The sequence below is a fragment of the Bos taurus genome, chromosome 20 (genome assembly GCF_002263795.3).
Source record: "Bos taurus isolate L1 Dominette 01449 registration number 42190680 breed Hereford chromosome 20, ARS-UCD2.0, whole genome shotgun sequence".
In the NCBI taxonomy this organism is placed as follows: domain Eukaryota; kingdom Metazoa; phylum Chordata; class Mammalia; order Artiodactyla; family Bovidae; genus Bos; species Bos taurus.
This window is the reverse complement of record NC_037347.1, coordinates 64,129,750-64,153,627: the sequence shown is the minus strand read 5'-3', so window position 1 is coordinate 64,153,627 and position 23,878 is coordinate 64,129,750. Positions and strand designations below refer to the sequence as shown.

The following is a 23,878-nucleotide window of genomic DNA, read 5'->3' as shown; positions in this document are numbered from 1 at the left end:
AAGTAAGTTTGCAATAAGAAAATTAATGACTTGAAATGGTTTATGAGTTCTTTGTAGTGCAAAGTTTACAAACTAAAGTGCAATTCCACTCAGGTCATCCGTCCCTATGGTTTACCAGCAGAGGAAACAAATTTTGACTTGAGAGTGGAGACCCGAGTGATAGACGCCAAACCATCTGGATCAGGACTGACATATTTTAGAAAGGACAAACCTACCACATTTGAACGGTTTCCTAGACCTTCTAAATGATCACAGATTTACCTGTCACATTTTCATAAATAATTTTAAATCTCAGTATCTGAATTATCAATAATTACATCATCCTAAACTGAACACTCAGAGATGGCAATGGCACCCCACTCCAGTACTCTTGCCTGGAAAATCCTATGGACAGAGGAGCCTGGTAGGCTGCAGTCCATGGGGTCGCTAAGAGTCAGACACGACTGAGCGACTTCACTTTCACTTTTCACTTTCATGCATTAGAGAAGGAAATGGCAACCCACTCCAGTGTTCTTCCCTGGAGAATCCCAGGGACGGGGGAGCCTGGTGGGCTGCCATCTCTGGGGTCGCACAGAGTCGGACACGACTGAAGCGACTTAGCAGCAGTAACAGCAAACTGAACACTAAGATATTCCATGGTTGAGTTAGTTCAGGCTGACCTGGAAAGAAGTGCTTCTATAATCAGTAATAGATTCTGCTAAAGCTACTGCAATATCTTTGCCAGTGCAAAGGGGAACAAATCTAATTGCAAATCCCAATAACAAAATCTCCTTGGGTTGGGTATAATATCTGACAAAGCATCTCATAACCCTCTTCCCCTCTCCAAATTTCCCAAGACTATCTGAACTGTGTGGTTTTTAGGTCTCACTAAAACAAACTGTACAGCAGCACAAAAACCTTCTATGTGTCATGAGCCAAGGTTACAAAATTACTGCAAAGACCAACTGGAAGATCAGCAAGGAAGCATGCCCAACCAGACCTTCTCATGCTGAACCTCCCCACCAAGGCATCCCTACTGTCTCTACAGTCACTCTGCAATGTTTGCCCTGGGGGCAAGCAAGTGAAGCCAAAGCCCCACAGACTTAGATGCTCAATCATTCTGACAGATGGCACAGGAAGAGCAACATCAGACCTTCGCACAAGTGGAATTCTGACAGACCAAAGTGTTAGGAGAAATAGGACCCACTGAGGCATAAGACAAAGAAAACCATAAGTTGTCTTTGATGCCCTTAAAATTGGCACCAAATGTGCTCTGATAACGGCCCCATAAAGTTGGTGAATCTTCAGTGTCTAAGGTTTGTCCACATGCTACATTAACAACTTAGTGTGGGCTCAGTTTGATGATTTTATCCCATTTCCCAAACCAAATATAGCATCCAGAGTTAAGCAGGCTGAAGTTTTTGTACTAGCTCAGAGACAAGAACTGGAAAACTCCTGGGGCAGCTTATCCCATATGGGAAGATTTCCTCCAATCAGCCTTCAGGATACTCTTAATTCCAAGTATTTCCTCCAGACATTCTCCTTGGCCAGAAAGACATGATTCACAGCATCTACTACCTGAATAGGCACTAGAAGCACAGTATCAAGTTTCCAGCACATCAAGTTTCCAGAGCATTTTAGGTTTGCAGAACATCAAGTGTCTACTGAGAAGCTCCTGTTTGTTGTGTATCTAGTCAGTGAGACCACCTAGTCTCTGCAGAGCACCTGTGTTTGCAAAACATCTTTTGTGAGTGTAGCATTCAGTGTTTGCAGAGCACCCAGTGTTGGATGACTCTGGTCTCCCAGCTCTAGACGGCGGGCTGGGGATGAGGACTACTCACCACGTTACAGCCTGCACAGTCAGGCCCGTTCTCGCAGGTTCTGCGGCGAGCTTGAATGCCACCCCCACACTGGGCTGTGCACCGTTCCCAGGGTCCCCATCCTGTCCAGAAGACGTGTGGCGGGCACAGCAGGTGCTCATTGCAGTATCTGTAACGGGGAAACCAAGAGGGGAAAAGCATCCATTTAGCGTAACGTGAGGCCGCGGGCCTGTCCACTCTCCGTCCCTGCACTGGATGTTGAACCCATGCGCATGCTCCGCGTGGAGGGGCGCTTCAGTGTTCCGAGTGGTCGCGCAGGGAAAGAGGCGGATGCGGCGCTGGCCATGCTGTGTGAGCACAGACAATGGGATGTGCGGGAGACAACGCAAGATGCTAGACTCACGATGCAGGATGGAGCTTCCTGTGCAGCCAATTAGAGGAGAAACAAACAAACAGAGCCCTTCAAACAGACGCTCGGAAAAACGAGAACACACACAAAATACCTAAGTAGGGCATTTATCTTCGAAACATAAACACTGAAAGATAAAGTAGGTTATGAATACAAAGTCAGCAAATTGTGTTTGGGATTCATTTCTCATCCTTGAATCAAGTAAGGCCTGTAATCCTAGTAACATACCTTATAGAAAAGTTAGTCCAATTTTAGTATGAAGCTTCCAGCCACACACTGCCTAGGTTACTGTATTTTTAAATTTATTTGTAGACTCTCCCAGAATGATGTCCCACAACCTTAATTTCGATGAGCACCTGTTATCCAAAAAGAGGTGAATTACTGTTGACAACCAGTCTGTTTGTGTTAGTGACCGACTATGCGTCTGTGTGTATATTCATATTACCGATTCTTAGCCAAATATACAAAGCCATCCTTAGGCTTAGATATGTCAAATTTCTCCTCAGTCTTTCATACTACAAGTGAGATAAAATGAAGTGAGAAAAGCAAAGAATAAGAAGGAAACAAGCTGACAATGCACGGGTTTAGGGCTCACAGGTAAGAAGATGCTATTCCTCTTCATCAAGGGAGCTTCCCTATCTCAGGTGTGTCCAACCTGAGTTGCACTAAGGGAAACAGACACAAGCCCAGGGTGTGCAGGACAGAACAGACTTTTTAACTGAAATATAGTTAATTTACAATGTTGTGTTAGTTTCTGGTGTATAGCAGTGTTTATATATATATATATATATATATATATATATATATTCATTTCAGATTCTTTCCCATTATACTTTATTACAAGATATAGAATTTAATTCTCTGTGCTATATAATAGGTCCTTGTTGTTTATCTATTTTTAAGGAACCTCCATACTGTTCTCCATAGTAAGAGAAACACTGTTGTAATGAGCAAAAAACAGAGGTAAGGAGCTGATTTCCAGAAAAGTAAGAAAGGTAGTTTGGGCAGCATAGTTTCCTGACAGCAAATGCTGATATGACTCAACTGTTTTTCCATCAAATGAAGGACATTTAATGAATATGGTAGATGCAGGAATATATACAAGCATGAAAAGCAAAAAGTCAGGCCAAGCTGAAGGGAGTCCACAGGATGAAGCACAGAGAGCATCACTGGGAGTTCTGGAAAAGAATGGAAAGCAGGAGTGGGTCTTCCCAGTAGTCATGTAGGGATGTGAGAGCTGGACCAGAAAGAAGGATGAGCACTGAAGAACTGATGCTTTCGAATTGTGCTGGAGAAGACTGTTGAGAGTCCCTTGGATTGCAAGGAGATCAAACCAGCCCATCCTAAAGAAAATTGACCCTGAGTATTCACTTGAAGGACTGATGCTATAGCTGAAGCTATAATACTTTTGGCCACCTGATGCAAAGAGCTGACTCACTGGATAAGATCCTGATGTTGGGAAAGATTGAAGGCAAAAGGAGAAGAAGGCGGTAAAGGATGGTTAGATAGCATCACCGACTCAATGGACATGAATCTGAGCAAACTCCAGGAGATAGTGAATGACAGGGGAACCAGGGTGCCCTCCATGGGGTCACAAAGAGTTGGACATGACCTAGCAACTGAACAACAGGAATGGGAAGACTGTGGTTAAAAAGTGCTTGCAGAGAAGTGAATAGAAAAAGTAGAGGAGAGTGGAATGATCTGTCTTTATACAGACAGAGTGGAGGAACTTGAGCTTTATTTTCAAGGAACCAAGGAAATCTCAAGCTCCAGAGAAAAAACGAGTACCGTCAGAGTTGGAGTGAAGACTTGGCTGCAGGAGTTGGTGCCTCATCCTGATGGTACTGGAGCCCCTGAGAGGAGCAGAGTTCTCCATGCTTGCATGGAGGTGGTGCTGAGTTCCCAAAGGTGGATTAGGAGGAGCTGATGGAGCAGATGCCAGCCAAAAGGGCGTGTTTGCAACAATCTGAGGCAGAGACCCCCAAGTTGGACAAATAACGATGGTGATGGCAAGAAACAGGAAGCGACATCCATGGGACATCTCTGGTAGAGGGGGAATAAGATGGCAGCTGTGTTGTAGAGTCTAAAGTCAGCCTCTCCAATGAAAGTGGGTGGCGTGCTTACTTCTAGGGAGAGAGGGCTGATATTTCACAGGAGTCGGGGACTAATTGGGAAAACGGTTTCGCCTCTAAATCTTCTCATGAAAGAGTAGGCAGTGAAACTAAAGAGTTCTCGCTCTTCTTCATAAGACAGTCTTCCAGGGTCCTGAGTCTCACAGCTCAGGACTCCGGACAGTCTTACATGCGGGAGGGAAGGGGAAGGAGGCTTCTAATTAACAGAGTATGACCTTGAAAACAAAACTGAGGATATAATAGATGAAAAGCGCCAGACCTTTGCAAATGTGCAGTTACAAGACGTAAAGCAAAGCATCCTGACTCCTCAGTGACTATTAACATCCATGTCAGTGCAATGATTGTTCTACTAGGAAACTGCCATTTGTTTTAAGAAGGTGTTTGGAAGAAGTAAGTCAAGAATACTCAAAACATCAGAATTCTTAGCAGTAAATTAAAAATATCCATGCGGAACCTTTCTCAATGTGGACAGAAGACCATCCCCAGTTTCCAAAGTGATGTTGCCGACATGTAAAGGGTCTGGAATTCCTCAACTCCTTAACACTAACTTCAGCTTTCTAAACCAAAAACAAACCCACATTAAGAGTAGAGAGGGCAAAGGAAAATCTTATTTATAGTACTCATAAAACCCTTGACTTTTTAATAAAAAGCATAGCAGTGGAGCTACCACTTACCAAAAGGAAAGTAAATCAGAATGCACATATCCTTTCTCATCTCTGTCTACATCATGCTCCCCTCTGAGCATGATGTTTATTACGTTTATTACAGCTGAAAGTCTGCCACAGGAGAACCTGATAACTGTGTGTAGCCTAGAACTTTCTATCCATGTTATAAATTATACCCCTGGCTGCATTTTTAGGTGGTCAACAATGTGCTTTTCTTCTCTTTCTTCTTCTATAGTAGTTCTATGACAAAAGGCACACCAGATAATGTAACTGGTGTCCTCTGCAAGAGAAGTCAGAGAGCACTAGACACTGCCGGGCTAGTCTGTCATTTATGTCTAGGTTTCACTCAAAAATTCACCTTGGGGGAGTCTGCTCAGATGCTGAGCCCTTACAAGCTCCTAGCTCTGGATTCTCTGCAGTGTCAAGAGAGCACTGGCCCTCTGCCTTTCTTACTCCGTCACCCAACAAACACGTGCCAGAGAGACGTGTCTCTTCTTAAATTACAGACTTGGTCATGAACAACAGTGGGCGTCTAACCCACTCCAGCATTCTTGCCTGGACAATCCCATGGACAGAGGAGCCTGGCAGGCTGCAGACCGCAGGGTCGTGAAGAGTCAGACATAGCGACTGAGCACACACAAACTTAGTTACCTCGGTGACTCTGGGTGTGCAAGGATTTTTATTAATTTACGGATAAAATAGATACACAATATATCAGCCATTTGCTCTTCATTACTGAGTCCTTTATACATGGCTGGCTTTTACCAAAGGACAAGCTGAACAGTTCTGAAATCTTATTGGCTCTCTCGGAGCCCCAGCCTCTTAGAGCACCGATGGTCACAGATGCATTTCACGATGCATTAAAAATTAAGATTTTCATTTTTCCCATGACTGCTCATTCTCATTTTGCATTTCAGAATGAATTAATAGCCTGGCGCTATTTCTCCATAAATTATCCATTTTCCCACAGACCTAATCTCTGTGAAGAGAACTATCTTTCATAATCCTGCATGGACTAGATTTTCAAAACTGTATCATTTTCCCTTGTCCTATTTCTTCACGCTACAAATTGTGTTCTGTTCTGGTTCCACCCATGTTGGTTTCTCACGAAACCTGTTAGCCTGAGCCAATCAGAGCCCTGTGAGAACTGTTTTCTCCTTGATTTACTCTTAGGTGATCATTGCTTTTCTGGGCCACACTGGGAGAATGGAATCTTCTGTGGCACCAGAGAAACTGTACAAGTATTGAGTTCTCCACAATATTATTTTTTCCCCAAGAAGAAGCTAAGGGATCCATTAGGAAAGAGTAGTGATAATGATTTGCAAAGAGCATCACTTTGGCTCATCATGGGATTAAGCAAACTTGCCTGTGCAGACAGAAAAATCATATCATAATCCCCGATTGGTGGCTGGGTCTCTTTACTTTGATAACACAACTGAAAGACGCTAGCGTGGTCTCCATGAGCCTCACTTCCTGGAATTCACATCTTGTGTAATTCCTTCCCACTCTGTGTGGGTGGGACCTGTGACTTGCTTCTAATCAACAGAATATGGCAAAGATGACAGATTGTCATTTCCATGATATGCTACCTAACCCGTATTATCCTTCTTTCAAGAAGTTCCTTCGTCTTGCTGGCTCTGAAGAAGTAAGCAATCAGATGTGAAAGTCCCAGAGGCAAGGAGTTTAGAGTAGTTTCTGGAAAACAGCTTCAGTCCAACAACACAGGAGAAATCTAGGAAGCAGACCCCTCCCCTTGCCAAAGGAGCCTCAAATGAGACTATGGCCAGTCTATACCTTGGTGCACCCTTGAGTGATGCTGAAGCAAAGGGTCCAGCTAAGCTCCGTCCAGGCCACGACCCCAGAGACACTGTGAGCCAATAAAGCACGTGGTGTTTTAGGCAGCTAAGTCTGCAGTAATATTTTTATGAATGACAACTAGAACAGATCTTGATACTTAGACACATGGAGCTACTTTAAGAAGGATCTAAAAATATCAGAGAGGCTTCAGGACTAGAAACTGAGTAGAAGCAAGTAGAATTTTGAGAATCATGGTAGAGAAAATTAATCCCTTTGAATAAACTGTTAGTATAATATTACAGAAGAATATTATTCAGCCTGAAATGCAATGAAGTTCTGATACATGCTACAAGATGAACTTTGTAAATGATATGCTAAGTGAAATAAGTGAGATACAAACTAGAAAAGATTATATGATTCTACTTACTCAATACTTACTTAAATCTTCTATTAGGCAGATTTATCAACTATTGGTTCCAGAGTTCTTGTTTTGGGGGATGCAGAAGTTTTGGAAATGGTGTTATGGTTGCTCAATAGTTAAATGTAATAATATTCCTAAGTCAAACTCTTAAAAATGGTTAAATGACAATTTTATGTTACAGGCTTCCCTGGTAGCTCAGATGGTAAAGTGTCTGCCTGCAATGCGGGAGACCCAAGTTTGATCGCTGGGTCGGGAAGATCCCCTGGAGATGGAGGAAATGGAAACTCACTCCGGTATTCTTGCCTGGAAAATTCCATGGACGGAGGAGCCTGGTAGGCCACAGCCCATGGTATCGCAAATATTCAGACACGACTGAGCGACTTCCCTTCCCTTTATGTTACAAATGTGTGTGTGTGTGTGTACATATATATGTACACGCATCTTCAGTCTCTTCAGTAGTGTCCAAGGCAAGAATACTGGAGTGGGTTGCCATTCCCCTCTCCAGGAGATCTTTATAAATCAGGGATCAAACCCATGTCTTCTATGTTTCCTGCATTGCAGGTGGATCCTTTACCACTGAGCCATTGGGGCAGCAGAAAAAGAAATTGAGGGAAATAATATTAAACAGAAAGGAAATTCTTGGCCTCTCCTGATGGCAAAAGTTACTAAAATGAAGAGGCAGCTTCTGAGCACCACTAGGAATGGCTGGCAAAGAGTAAAAAACTGAAGTTGTGACTGTACAACCTTTTGTTAAAACCTCAGGAGCATCAAAAGATCAGAGTAGTGTTCAGTCCCACAAGGAGTCCTTTCAGAAGTTAAAGAGCAAGAGTCACAGATCTTCTCAATCACAAGAAAGCTGGAGGGTGTTGTCCCTCAGCTGTCTTAGCAGAAGCCCCAGCTAGAGAAGGCCTGTCTCAGAAAGATCTGTGGGTGTAGACTGTTTAGTGGAGCAAAGCCCAAGGAAATTCATGGCAGGCTTCTGAAGTTGACTTCAGCAAAAAGATCACCAGCTGAGACTGAATATATGGAGAAAGTACAAATGAAATGAGGCTGTTGGAAACCCAAACTTCCACTGGCAGGAAGCAGGCTCATTAAACTAACCAGCTGCAGGCACATGCTACCTTTCATGGAAAAGGAAGGGTCAAGCAGGAAACAGACATGAGAGCAGAGCTAAGAACTGTGGAGAATCACCCCCAAGCTTTGCAACTTCATCAAGCAACTCCATACACTTATCTGCATAGATCTCAGAATTTTTACGGAAATTTCTTTGTACCTTCCATTTCCCCCTTTTTGAACAGAAGTAACCATAGCTATTATCCTCTGCCTGCCCCACCATGTGTCCGCTGAGTGTGTTGGTGGCCAGATAACTTGCCTCACACTTTAAGATGGACAGGCTGAAATGAACTACACCCAGGGAGACTCATTCACTTTGAGTCTGATTTGAATAAGCTTCCAGATTTGGGGAAATGACTGAATGGTATAAAACTGGGAGGAAACTGGAGATGGGGTGAATTGGATGTTGTATGTGATAAGGACAGGTCATCATTGATGGCAGATAAACTCTACGTTGAGCCCAACGATTCCTGCCTCTTGATGTGCACATCCTTTGCAGTGCATACGTTTGTGTATGATGTACATATCTTTCCTCTTGATTGAGCACTAGGTCTGTGACTTTCTTCTAACCAATAAACTATGGCAAGGTGTGGATATGTCACCTTTGTGATGATATTGCATAAGACAGTAATGTTCATTTTGCAAGGAGATTCTCTTCCTTGCTGGATTTGAGGAAGCAAGTGACCACATTGGGAAGGCTTGTTTGTCAAAAAACTGAGGACAGTTTCAGACTGACAATGAGTGAGCAACCAAGGTACCCAGTTTGATGGAAATGAATGCCAATAACAACCATATGAACTTGGAAGTAAATCCTTCCCCAGGTGAGCCTCAGATGAGACCACAGCTCTGGCCGAGCAGAGAACCCAGGTGAATCATAACGGAACTCCTAGTCCACTGAGAGGTGATAACTGTGTGTTGTTTTAAGTCAGTAAGTTTGCAGAACTGTTGTTACACAGCAGGAGAAAGTGAATACAGACAAGGATATTCGCATTTCAATAATATTTACACGGGTCCACTGCTTCATCCTTGGGGGCAGCCTCTCTGGGAATCAATACTTCTACTCAGTTTTTACTACTCAAGAAAATAATTTTCCAAAAATTTTGGAACAGATAAACAAATGCCCATGCCTTTTAAAGTACATCTAGAACAGAAATTGGATATTTTCTTTATCCATTATTTAGACAAAAATCAATGTGAACATTTTTGAGATTTCTGTTGCAATAATGTTCTCACTGAATTTTTCACATATTGGAGATTTGATCACAAATAAAAAGTCACTTAGCATTAATTTAGGGACCTTACCGGGAGAGTCAATTTATTCATTTGTGGCCACTCAGGAGTTTTTTAGGTTTGTTGTTGTTCAGTTACCAAGTTGTGTCTGTCTGACTCTTTGTGACCCCATGGACTGCAGGATGCCAGGCTTTCCTGTCCCTCACCATCTCCCAGAGCTTGCCCAAGTTCATGCCCATTGCATCAGTGATTCCATGCAACCATCTCATCTCATCGTATCTCATTTTTAGGTTTGATGGTGTTTAAATAAGCATGATGTGACCTTATTAATGAGTGTATATGTCTAGCCCTTGTTCTATCATACCTTCCCATGAAGATCAGGGTCTCCTTTAATCTTAAGTTCAGTTCTCAAATATGTCTTTTGTCAAAATTAGGATGGTATTTCTTTATATTACTTAGGTAGAGAGACTTCCCACATAACCTGACAAAGACACTAAGAACTCTTTGCTAGTGAAGAGTTCTTAGTGCCAAGAAAGAGTTCTTAGTGCCAAGAGTTCTTTGCCAAGAAAGAGATGCCATGCATTTGTTTTTTCTAGCTTTCATTAACTTCTCAATCACCCCCTAAGAAAGGCTGTTTCAAAGGGAGATTCCCTGGGGATACAGGCCCTGTTCTTATCATCCACATGTCTATTACTTAGTTCAAGTTCCCTCCTCAAGCAAATACTCATCTAGTCCAAAAGTGTTTCTTCTGTAAAATAAGAACACTTTAAACGAAAGTTCCTCAAACACATTAACCATCCTGATCTTTTTCTGAAAATGAAGCTTTATGAGCACTTGTAAATGGATACAGAACATATATAGATGTTAACCACACAATTAACCAGCTTCTTCCTTCCTGTGTGCTCAGCTTGGGAAAGGTGATAACAGGTGTGAGGTTTGTGGAGGTGCTGTGATTCTAGGGGTGGATAGAGGTCACTTTACCTGAATGGGCTCTATTATGTGACAACATGCAGCATTTAAAACTTCTAGCCAATTTAAAACCTTCTAATGCTGGAAGACATCTTTCCCATAATCGACTTTCCCACTTATCAACTGGTGTCAGATTGGAAATGACAGGCTTGTGTTAGACTGTCACAGGGTACTACTTCAAAAACAACCAACTTTGCCTTGTAAAAATCATCCTTCATTTTTCTCTGAGTCAAAAGAATGCAATCTTAATTGGTGATTTAGGAACACAATGAAGAGAGAAGAAAACGATTCTCTCCAGTTAATTTCAGGTTGTAATAAATATCTGATGGAGAATTACCTACCCACTAAGCCTGTTGGCTTTGTCTATATAAATATTAATCACATAAGCCAATAACTGCATAGGTATTTTTACGAGGCACCCACTGAAGTCATTTCACAGGATACAATTTAATTAAAAAGTACTGAAAGCCAATTTGCTTCTCATGGACCAAGAACATAAACTGATGTGAGTGTGGAGAGTTAAGACTCACAAAGGTGACGTGGAATTCACCTACCTGGATTTTCTCCCAAAACCATAAACGAGGGTGTACTTTAAATATGGAAGGAAGAGCCAGTTATCACAACTGCAGATTTATAAGGCCAAAACCAAATGTTTGAGTCTACAAAGAGCAACAAGTTGTTAAATGCAAGACTGAACTGAAATGTCCCATGGACGTGCTGAAAGCTTAAAATACACATGGAAAAGGAACCCTCCCTCTGGGTTGTCCTGCAGGTTCACTGAGGGGTCCTGTTAATAGACAAGTGTGTAGTTGTAATTATAGCCAAAATACTCACTATGGCTCTCACCTGGTGCCAGTGCTTAACTCAGTCGTGATGGAAAACTTACCTCTTCTGATCAACACCATCTGGACCCAGGACCAGCTCAGGCCCTATTTGGAACTGGAGGTGTGAGACCAGTCTAGCAGAATTTTAATAAGAGCAGTCACTCCCCAGCAGACTCACTTGCTTCGTCTCTGGGGAGCCCAGCAAAGAGATGCCCGCTGTCCCCGTGTCTCTCATCCCTCAAGAGCCGCTGGGCTGAGTGAACCCTGCAGGCTCCATGGTGCCCCCACCAGTGATGCTGTCCACCCCAAGCTTTGGTCGAAATTAACGGATGAAAGAAAAGAGGTCATTCAGCTCAACAGAAAAGGATGCCACAGACAAGCTGAGCTGGATCCAGAAACTGAAACCGCAGGGAAACCGACCGCACCGGGATGACAGGAAGCAGGAGGGTGGCAACCCGGAGGCGCAGAGGGTAGGTACCCACCTCTCCTCGCGGTTCTGCCCGACGCACACCCGGCCCCCGTGCCGCGGGGTGGGGTTGCTGCAGGACCGCTGCCGCACCTGGAAGCCGATCCCACACGTGGTGCTGCAGGGAGACCACGAGGTCCAGGGGGTCCAGCCTCCGTTCCTGGGGGAAGAAGCAACAGGGTCACTGGGGTCAACTTGCCTGAGGCCCAACTTCTATCTGCACCCGCCCCCAAGCTCGCACGGGGGTTCCCCCCACGGGGACCACTGACCGCGGGCTACGAAGGCTATGGGAGCAAGGAGGCCTGGGAATCAATGAAATGTACTGTCTCGGGAACCACAGCTACTATGAAATCTGTCCCCGCCCCCGAACCTGATTTTCGAGTCAAAAAAGAAAACTTGAGAGTCAAGTTTTACATGTACTTGCAAATAACTTAAAAACGGGCTAATTAGAAACAAGAAAGCTTAATGGTGAAAACGTTAAGCTAATGAAAAATAATGCCATTTTTGTTTTTTGACAAGCAATTAGAGATGCATCCCTGAACCTTTGGCCTTTATAATTTTATTTGATTTGTACTGTATCAGTTATAATCTAGGAAAAGGGCACATTGAATCAAATAATCATCTAAATGTTTCCTTTAAAATCTATTAATGGCAGTGACAATCAGTAACTCTCTTGATGGCATTCGTGTTGATAAAGAGTACCATAATGTCCAAAGTTATAAAACAAGCTTTATTAAAAATAAAGAAAGGATATTTTAAATTCAGATTCTTGGCTATTCTCTAATAATCTGACAAAGATATAGACTATAATCAGATCAGATCAGTCGCTCAGTTGTGTCCGACTCTTTGCGACCCCATGAATCACAGCACGCCAGGCCTCCCTGTCCATCACCAACTCCCGGAGTTCACTTAGACTCCTGTCCATTGAGTCAGTCATGCCATCCAGTCATCTCATCCTCTGTCGTCCCCTTCTCCTCTTGCCCCTAATCCCTCCCAGCACCAGAGTCTTTTCCAATGAGTCAACTCTTCACATGAGGTGGCCAAAGTACTGGACTTTCAGCTTTAGCATCATTCCTTCCAAAGAAATCCTAGGGCTGATCTCCTTCAGAATGGACTGGTTGGATCTCCTTGCAGTCCAAGGGACTCTCAAGAGTCTTCTCCAACACCACAGTTCAAAAGCATCAATTCTCCAGCGCTCAGCCTTCTTCACAGTCCAACTCTCACATCCATACATGACCACAGGAAAAACCATAGCCTTGACTAGATGGACCTTTGTTGGCAAAGTAATGTCTCTGCTTTTGAATATGTTATCTAGGTTGGTCATAACTTTCCTTCCAAGGAGTAAGCGTTTTTTAATTTCATGGCTGCAGTCACCATCTGCAGTGATTTTGGAGCCTCCAAAAATAAAGTCTGACACTGTTTCCACTGTTTCCCCATCTGTTTCCCATGAAGTGATGGGACCGGATGCCATGATCTTCGTTTTCTGAATGTTGAGCTTTAAGCCAACTTTTTCAGTCTCCACTTTCACCTTCATCAAGAGGCTTTTGAGTTCCTCTTCACTTTCTGCCATAAGAGTGGTGTCATCTGCATATCTGAGGTTATTGATATTTCTCCCGGCAATCTTGATTCCAGTTTGTGTTTCTTCCAGTCCAGTGTCTCTGCATATAAGTTAAATAAACAGGGTGACAATATACAGCCTTGACATATTCCTTTTCCTATTTGGAACCAGTCTATTGTTCCATGTCCAGTTCTAACTGTTGCTTCCTGACCTGCATACAAATTTCTCAAGAGGCAGATCAGGTGGTCTGATATTCCCATGTCTTTCAGAATTTTCCACAATTTATTGTGATCCACACAGTCAAAGGCTTTGGCATAGTCAATAAAGCAGAAATAGATGTTTTTCTGGAACTCTCTTGCTTTTTTCATGATCCAGCGGATGTTGACAATTTGATCTCTGGTTCCTCTGCCTTTTCTAAAACCAGCTTGAACATCAGGAAGTTCACGGTTCACATATTGCTGAAGCCTGGCTTGGAGAATTTTAAGCATTACTTTACTAGCGTATAAATAGGAAGTGCCAGTTGTGTATATCTTTATTTATGTTACTTTAACATGTATAAAATAAGGCAGATATATTAAAATATAAAATAAAAAACACTTTTATAAAAGTGGGTTATACAATAAGCTGCTAGTAACAGCCAGAGAAAAATTTTTGTTTAACATTGTATTTTTTTTCCTTAAAATGTCTGTTTGTAGAATATTTATAATTTAAATATCTCCCTTAGTATTTTATCCCTGCTATTTAAAAATAAACTATAGGAATTTTTTAAAATTTAAGTATTATTAATAAAATATATGTTAAAACCAGAGTCCAAACTCCCATATAGTTAACTGCATGTAGAATTGTTTCTCTATTTCTCTATTCACATATGCATTTCTAAATACTGTTACTCTTATCTATGGTATTTATATTTCCAGTGAAATAATTCTTATTTTACTTTATACATTCCTTTAAAAGCATGCAGGTGCACAGCTATACCATTGAAGCTCAAGGTATAAACAGCACACTACATACATAATTTCTAACACAATTTCAAATGAAAGCTCCTCTGAGAAAATTCTTAGCATATTTCATATTTCCCTACTTTATTTTCTGAAACTTAAAAATAATCAAAATCAAAATAAAGTGATACCTCAATGTATGATATAACAAAGCTGCTTCATAATAATTTAACCAAAATAACACAAAATAAGACAGATTTCTGAAGCTGTTTCTACAATTAGTATCTTACATGTCATTCCTCACACAATTTTAAAAAGTATACAAGTAATGTAATTTCAACATAAATAAAATGAAAACATAAATAAAATAAACATAAAAATAGAAATAAACATAAGTAAAATTTCAACATAAATAAAAAGAAAAATTTTAAGCTTCTTTTATATAAAAAATATTTAGATAATGCAAGAAATACTGCTCCCAAAATTGCTTGGAAATTCTTAATCGCCTAAATCTTTTAACAAACATGACACCTTATGATGTAATCTACTCTCAATCTATGGAACCTGTTGTATACAGGGCAGTAGGTATTTTAAATCATAGGAATATAGTACGTTAGGAGATTAATGACTGCATTGTCCACATACATGACTATTTTATGGTGCTGGGTTTGCATACCTCAAAGTGCTCTTTAGAGGCAGCCATAGCAGCAGGCAACCAAAGAAGCAGCATTGAAAGTGAGAGTGTTAGTCACTCAGTTGCATCTGACTCTGTGACCCCATGGCCTGTAGCCCACCAGGCTCCTCTGTCCATGGGATTCTCCAGGCAGGAAGACTGGAGTGGGTTGCCATGCCCTCCTCCAGGGTATCTTCCTGACCCAGGAATAGAACCCGGGTCTCCTGCATTGCTGGCAGATTCTTTACCAACAGGGCCACCAAGGAAGCCCAGAGTAGCATTAAGTCAGCATATATCAGCAGATGGATCATTTTTTTTATTAAGTCAGTTGAAAACAATCCACTTAATGCATTTAAAACATCACTGAAGCAGGTTTGTTTACTAATATTTGATTTTTAGTCTTAAAATAACCACTAATTGTATCACAGCTCCTTTTAGTGAACGGCATTCCAAAACTAGAGCCAGAGCTGAGCAGGCATCAATAAAGTCACAAGAATGTCTGTGATAGTCCTTTTTTCCATTAAACAATATAAAATAGAGTACTACTCATTGACTGTAGCCTTCCAACAATAACAGTTCTACAGCTTTTATGAAGTTTCTGCCAGGCATCAGTGGAAACCACCTTAGTTTTATAGAAATAATGCAACACGCAATGTTGAGATGCTCTTGTTTTCTGAAATAATGCAAACAGTCTAATCTCTGCAGCCTTCATGGGCTCCTTTTTGACTGTGTGGAGCATCTGAGCTGGCCTATGGAGATGGTGAAGAGAGGGCAAAATCTGCCCTTGCAGCCTGCCTTTCCTTATCTGACCGCCCTTCCCTTCTTGGGCAGGCAGTGTCCTCAGGCCCTGGGTTGCCATACAGCGTGGTCCCCCAACACGATTGTCAGTGTGAGTGATGTCACAGACCACTTGCACAGAGGTCTCTGCACTCTAAATTGGCTTTTGGAAAGAAGATAACACTTAGGAAAAATAAGTCCTACAATAAGTGAGGAGGGTGAGTGTGGACACTGATCTGAGAAGCTTTCCCGGTGCTTCTTGCTTTTTAAATTTTTTATGTCTTTTTTATTGCAGTATGGATGATTCACAATATTGTGTTAGTTTCAAGTGTCCTGGTGTTTGTTTAAAATATAACATATTGATTGGGAGACTGGGACTGACATGTGCACACTGCTGATCTTGTGTATATATCTGTGATGCTCAATCATGTCTGACTCCTTACGAATGCTTTGATTATAACCCAGGAGGCTCTTCTGTCCAGGGGATTTTCCAGGCAAGAATACTTGAGTGGGTTGCCATTTCTTACTCCAGAGGATATTCTCAACCGAGGAATCAAACCCGGTGATACTCTGTATAAAACAGATGACTAATGAGAACCTACTGTATAGCACAGGGGACTCTACTTGATGCTCTGTGGTGACCTAAATGGGAAGGAAATCCAAAAACGAGAAGATATCCATACACGTATAACTAATACACTTTGTTGTACAGTAGAAACTAATATAACACTGTAAAGCAACTATACTCCAGTTTTTTTTAAAAAAGGAACATATTACTGTGGCCACAGCACTATACATGGTGCAGGGAAGGGAGGAGAAAAGTGACTATGGTTGTAAAAAAAAAAAATGAGCCAACAACAAAACAATACACAGATGACAGAAAACCTACTCAAGGCTGACACCGTGTGAGCCTCCTCCAGGTTACTCAGCAGCGGATATTAGCTGCGCTTCCCTTCAGCTGTTCTGAGCATTCCTGCTAAGTTATTTCAGCCCTCTCTGCCTCTCTGTGACCCCATGGACTGTAGCCCGCCAGGATCCTCTGCCCATGGGGAGTCTCTAGGCAAGAACACTGGAGTGGGTTGCCATGCCCTCCTCCAGGGCATCTTCCCCACCCAGGGATTGAACCTGTGTCTCTCACGTCTCCAGTACTAGCAGGCAGGTTCTTTACTACTGGCGCCACCTGGGAAGCCCGCTCGGAACGCAGCGCAGAGCTTTCTGGGTAAGGACTTGGCTTCTGTCAGAGAACATAGTGGTAGACTCTGGGGTCTGTCTGCCTTTCTCCAGCTGGTGAGGGTATCGGCGGTTATAACTCTCAGGTGAGAGAATCTAACACCGTCAAGGGTTCTGCCGCTACAGAGCTCCCCTTGTGAACAGCTGCGGTCTTTATGGGGCCTACAGCACAGCACACCCAGCTTCCTGCCTTCCCCTCATCCCCCCTGGAGATGCTCAGAACCCTCTCCATACTTCTGCACACAATCTCACTGTCAGAGTGGTCGTCCTGACCAACCAGGACGGACGCAGGTTTTGCTCCTAGAAAAAAAGTCCCATTAAAAAAGGTATACGGAGCCAGCATTGGAAGCTGCAGACTTATTTAGATGACAAAAACTCTGTCAAAGCTCCAAGCCTTCCTTGACATTCTACCTTACTACTGAGCTAGTTCGAGTTCTGTCTCTCTCCGTTCCTTCCTCCTTCCCAAAGAATTAGAATTCAGAAGGGGTGTAGACATTCATGTGTTCACTTTAATTATAAAATTAAACCAGATTTTCATGATTGATAGAAAGTCTGACTTGGCCCCAGTTTGATAATAGAGTCTGGCTTAGCTAATTACCTTATACTGTGGATTTATTTCCATAAATTGAATGCCCTTAATCTGTAGCTCCAAGATAATGACAAATTTAAATGATGTGATATAAGAGCATTTAATCAAAGATATTATATTTGCCAAATGTATTGAATTAGCAATATTTTGAATTCCCCAACACTTTCTGAGTATATTAAGTTAAACAATAACAAAGATAAATGAAGAAGGGGTTTAACTTAGAGTCATTAGATCAGTCTTTGTAAAGGCTTTCTGATGTACTTTGCACTAATTGAGGAAGTACTTGACATCAGTGACTGTGCCAAAAAAAAAAAAATCAGTTTGCAAGTTAGGTGGTTTCCACTTTTCTGCTTCCAACAAAACTGAGTGAGGCCAACATAAACAAGTTATCAACTGATAAAGGGCATTAAAAACAATTTCTGATGTCAGATTACCATAGTTTTGGCAGATAACTTCAAAGGAATATGTAAACTAATAAGCCCTTGCTGCTAGAAAACCAAATATTTGCTGCGAACTGGCCTTGTTCACTTGGCTTCTCACCACTGTCTCTTTCCTTTGACAGCACCAGGGGCTTCCAGTGGATAGAAGTAAGTGAGTGCTATGGTTCCTCCCTCTTGACCCTGCAGTGAGGTGGTTCATAAGGATGAAGATCAAATCTGGTGACACCCATAAAACTGCATCATGGCCTGTTTTTGCCAATGATGGAATCCTAGCTTCCTATCCCTCGGGCACACTGAAATGTGCACTCATGAGAGGTCCGCATCAAGCAGACAGGATGCTCCTGGCAGCTGAGCATTCTCTTCCGTTACCATGAGAGACACGATCCCCGAGTCAGGCAAGGACAGAGATGCAGGCACAGTGTATCAACTCATGCATTCTTGGATCCCCCTTAAGTCGTCAACCAAAAATTATCGCTAATAGCTCATATACCAGTAAGTGACACTCTCATGTGGATTTGGAAAGCCATATGCACTTTTAGAGGGGCTTCCCAGATGGCACAGTGGTAAAGAATCTATCTGCCAAAGCAGGAGATGTGGGTTTGATTCCTGAGTCAGGAAAATCCCCTGAAGAGGGAAATGGCAGCCCACTCCAGTATTCTTGCCTGGAAAATCCCATGGTCAGAGGAGCCTGGTGGGCTTCAGTCCCTTGGGTCACAAAGAGTCAGACATGACGGAGCATCAAGATATTGAAATATGCATTTTAAGAAGCAAGGTCCTCTGAGTGTAAGCATCAGGGTAGGATAGCTTTGGTAGTTTCAGAAATGGCCCCTAGAGTCGATATTCCTGAATCTGTAAAGGACTGGTCTAGGGTAACAACTAAAGCTCCCATGTCCACACAGGTACCTGCAATGGGCCAGCTGCCAATCACAATGTTTATACTTGGACAATGTGGTTTTTGGATGTTCTGTCTCCATAGCAAGCTACTCACCTGCCCTCTAAAAGAATGGTGGTAAACTAGATACCCTTCATATACTTGCAAGTTGTCACTGAATTCTCTTTTCACCAAAAGCTTCAAATGTTGCAGACATTTCTGTTACATCACTATTTGAATGTGTGAATGGAATTTAAATACCACAGAGATTTGATAGTCACCTTCACATTTAAAAAATTGATGGGCAGAGTCTAATTTAACATTCAGAAACTGTATGCTTTTCTTTATTCTAACATTTTGCATACTCAAAACACTTTTCCCAGTCTAACAATGAACATAAAGAGGCTTAGAATCTGATTTTTAATTTTTTAAATTGAGTTATAGCTGATTTACAATATCATGTTAGTTTTAGTTATATAGCACAGCGATTCAGTTATAACACATCTACATACAGGATGCATAGGTATATAAGTGTATTGCAAATTAGGTTTTTAATTTAAAATCTCCCCCCACAGATCATGTCATTTTTAAGTGGTCAACCTCTCTATCTTTTTGTGACCTTTCTCTTGAATAGGGGAGGCATTTATCGGAAGTGATTTCCCAAACGCCTGGACAAGCTGGGTTTACACTTGCGTTTAAGCCCAAGTGTCAGGAGGGACGCACCTGGAGCAGTTCGCGATCTCCATGCGGGGGCCCTGGCACTGCCAGCCACCACACTGGGGGGCCGGGCTGTCGCAGGAGCGGGTGCGACAGAGGCAGGATCCCACGGCGCTGCCGTCCATGTGGGTGCAGGGCGTCCACGGAGACCACGCGCCAAAGTGCCCATCCACAGTGAGATTCCTCACCTAGGAAGCAGACATAGGCAAGGATGTCAGAAAGGGTTAAGGCTGCAAACATAATAAGAGAAAAAAATGAGATCTCCCACAAGACCATCAGAGCTTCTTTGGAATATCTCATATTGCAATCAAAAAGAGAGGAAGGGGAAGTATTTCGAAGGAAAGCAGTAGAGGCCACGGGTGGAGACAAGGATGAAGTGGAGGAGAGGAGGGGGAGGAAGGAGGTGGAGGGGAGGAGGGAACAGACGGAAGGAGGAGGGGGAGGGGAAGGTGCTAATTACCTGTCAGTCAAACCATGGCAGGGTTGTCTACTCTAGTTCTTTTTTTTAATTTATTTATGTTAATTGGAGGCTAATTACTTTACAGTATTGTAGTGGGTTTTGCCATACATTGACATGAATCAGCCATGGGTGTACATGTGTTCCCCATCCTAAACTCCTCTCCCAACCTCCCTCCCCATCCTATCCCTTTGGGTCATCCCAGTGCACCAGCCCTGAGTGCCCTGGCTCATGCATCGAACCTGGACTGGCGATCTATTTCACATATGATAATATACATATGACAATGCTATTCTCTCAAATCATCCCACCCTTGCCTTCTCCCACAGAATCCAAAAGTCTAGTTCTTCTTGTTGCTGTTGTTTTTCATAAAAAAAAAAAATCTTTTATTTGTGAGGAAGCCATGTAAAACTTATTATGAGTAAGTATAAGTTTAAGTAAAATTTTAGGAATCAAATTTAGGACTTTCCTGTGGCTTAGATAGAAAAGCATCTGCCTACAATGTAGGAGACCTGGGTTTGATCTCTGGGTCAGGAAGATCCCCTGGAGAAGGAAATGGCAACCCACTGCAGTACTCTTGCCTGGAAAATCCCATGGATGGAGGAGTCTGGTAGGCTACAGTCCATGGGGTCGCAAAGAGTCAGATATGACTGAGTGACTTCACTTTCACTTTTAGGAATCAAGAATAAAGGACATCCTCTCTCCTCTTCTAAACATGCCAGAACAGAATGGAACAGAATAGGCTGTAGCTATTGAAGCTAAAGGCAAAGGAGAAAAGGAAAAATATATTCATCTGAATGCAGAGTTCCAAAGAATAGCAAGGAGAGATAAGAAAGCCTTCCTCAGTGATCAGTGCAAAGAAATAGAGGAAAACAATAGAATGGGAAAGACTAGAGATCTCGTCAAGAAAATTAGCATTACTCTAATTAAATACCAAGGGAAACTTTCATGCAAAGATGAGCACAATAAGGACAGAAATGGTAGGGACCTAACAGAAGCAGAAGATATTAAGAAGAGGTGGCAAGAATACACAGAAGAACTGTATAAAAAAGATCTTCATGACCCAGATGATCATGATGGTGTGATCACTCACCTATAGTCAGACATCCTGGAATGTGAACTCAAGTTGGCCTTAGGAAGCATCAGTACAAACAAAGCTAGTGAAGGTGATGGAATTCCAGTTGAGTTATTTCAAATCCTTAAAGATGATGCTGTGAAAGTGCTGCACTCAATATGCCAGCAAATCTGGAAAACTCAGCAGTGGCCACAGGACTGGAAAAGGTCAATTTTCATTCCAATCCCAAAGAAAGGCAATGCCAAAGAATGTCAAACTACCTCACAATTGCCCTCATCTCACACGCTAGCAAAGTAATGCTCAAAATTCTCCAAGCCAGGCTTCAACAGTACATGAACCGTGAACTTTCAGATGTTCAAGCTGGATTTAGAAAAGGCAGTGGAACCAAGATCAAATTGCCAACATCCGCTGGATCATGGAAAAAGCAAGAGAGTTCCAGAAAAATATCTACTTCTGCTTTACTGACTATCCCAAAGCCTTTGACTGTGGATCACAACAAACTTTGGAAAATTCTGAAAGAGATGGGAATACCAGAGCACCTGACCTGCCTCTTGAGAAATTTGTATGCAGGTCAGGAAGCAACAGTTAGAACTGAAAAAACAGGCTGGTTACTAATTGGGAAAGGGGTACATCAAGACTGTATATTATCACCCTGTTTATTTAACTTATATGCAGAGTATATCATGTGAAATGCTGGGCTGGACGAAGCACAAGCTGGAATCAAGATTGCCAGGAGAAATATCAATAACCTCAAATATACAGATGACACCACCCTTCCTTATGGCAGAAAGCAAAGAAGAACTAAAGAGCCCCTTGATGAAAGTTAAAGAGGAGAGTGAAAAAGTTGGCTTAAAACTCAACATTCAGAAAACTAAGATTATGGTATCGGGTCCCATCACTTCATGGCAAATAGGTGGGGAAACAATGGAAAGAGTGATAGACATTTTTATTTGGGGGGGCTCTAAAAATCACTGCAGATGGTGACTGCAGCAATGAAATTAATAGATGCTTTCTCCTTGGAAGAAAAGTTATGACCAACCTAGATAACATATTAAAAAGGAGAGACAGTACTTTACCAACAAAGGTCCATCTAGTCAAAGCTATTTTTTTTTAGTAGTCATGTATGGATGTGAGAGTTGGACTATAAAGAAAGCTGAGCGCTGAAGAATCGATCCTTTTGAATTATGCTGTTGGAGAAGACTCTTGAGAGTCCCTTGGACTGCAAGGAGATCCAACCAGTCAATTCTGAAGGAAATCAGTCCTGAATATTCACTGGAAGGAAAGATGCTGAAGCTGAAACTCTAATACTTTGGCCACCTGATTCAAAGAGCTGACTCACTGGAAAAGACCCTGATGCTGAGAAAGATTGAAGGTGGGAGGAGAAGGGGATGACAGAGGATGAGATGGTTGGATGGCATCACCGACACAGTGGACATGAGTTTGAGTAGACTCTGGGAGTTGGTGATGGACAGGGAGGCCTGGCGTGCCGCAGTCCATGGGGCTGCAGAGAGTCGGACACAACTGAGCGACTGAACTGACTGACTGACTGAATATCCAATTCTTCTTGTTCTCTGGGTTTCTCACGTGAGTAGAAGGTCCTGCCATCCCTGAGTGACAAGACATTTGCATACTCCCCTTTCCCTCCTTCTCCTCTTTCTTTTCTTCTGTCCCTTTCTCGTGATGTCACTTATATGTGGAATCTTAAAAAATAATGGCACAAATGAACCTATTTACAAAATAGACGCAGAGTCACAGACGCAGAAAACATACTTATGTTTAGAGGGGGAGGGGACGTGGGGGAGGGATAAATTGGGAGATTGGGGTTGATATAGACACACTAATAATATAAAAAAGATAACTTATAAGGACCTATTTTATAGCACAGGGAACTCCGCTCAGTAGTTTGTGATGATCTATATTGGAAAAGAATCCGAAAAATGAATGTATATATATATATATATATATATATATATATATATATATGTATATCTGATTCACTTCATTGTACACTGGAAGCTAACACTATACTCCAGTAAAAATTAATTGAAAAAAGAAAACATAAAATGAAAAAAAGAACTGAAGTTAAAACTCACACATGTACAACTCTTGCATTTTTATGTTCCTTAAAACATTGAAAGATTGGTCAACTAGTTTTATTTAAGATCTGGCTTGGTCTAAAAAAGTCATTTCAAACTGACATTTAGTTTACAAATTAAAAGAGTACCTATTAAGCAACCAGATATGTCCTAGTTGTTAAGCACATCCCAGTCAAATCCGTATTGTGTCCATCCTCCCAGAGTTTATGAGCCGGCATGGAGGAGCTGGACCCATAATAATTACTGCAAATAAATCCAATGATACAGCTCAGAGTAGGGGGTGTGAACGAGGAGATGGGGGGCTTCCAGCAAGCTGGTGGGGTCTGGAGGGATGGTGATGATGGGGCGTCTGGGCAAAGGGGTCTGCTGGGGCTGTGGAGGCAGAGGGCAGCCTGAGTGATGACAAAGGGGAAGGATACTGCCACATGTGTGGGCACCAGGCTGCTGTCCCTGGGATGGGAGGAGGTGGCCCAGAGGAAGCAAAACTGAGACCTGAGCTAGAAGCTTCAGCTTCTAGAAGGGTCAGAACAGAGGGTGGGAGGGGTGTGTGGATGCCCTATGATGTGGATGCTCTGTGACGTGGGATGCTGAGAGCCCTAAGGGAGGGCCCTTGATGGTTCCTTGACCCA

At 42.3% G+C, this 23,878-nt stretch overlaps 1 protein-coding gene across 3 annotated transcripts in view; it reads right to left on the bottom strand.

The window, feature by feature from the left end:
* Window positions 1-23,878, bottom strand: part of SEMA5A (semaphorin 5A) — a 568,430-nt gene that overhangs the window by 69,205 nt on the left and 475,347 nt on the right. For all 3 annotated transcript variants that reach the window (XR_009491999.1, XM_010816848.4, XM_002696441.7), the window contains 3 exons: window positions 19,628-19,809; window positions 11,842-11,985; window positions 1,821-1,968 (listed from right to left, as the gene is read on the bottom strand). Coding sequence is in view for 2 of the 3 variants with exons in the window: in XM_010816848.4 (XP_010815150.2) it covers window positions 1,821-1,968; window positions 11,842-11,985; window positions 19,628-19,809 (474 nt within the window). In the remaining variant the exon portion in view is untranslated. The remainder of the gene's footprint in view (window positions 1-1,820; window positions 1,969-11,841; window positions 11,986-19,627; window positions 19,810-23,878) is intronic.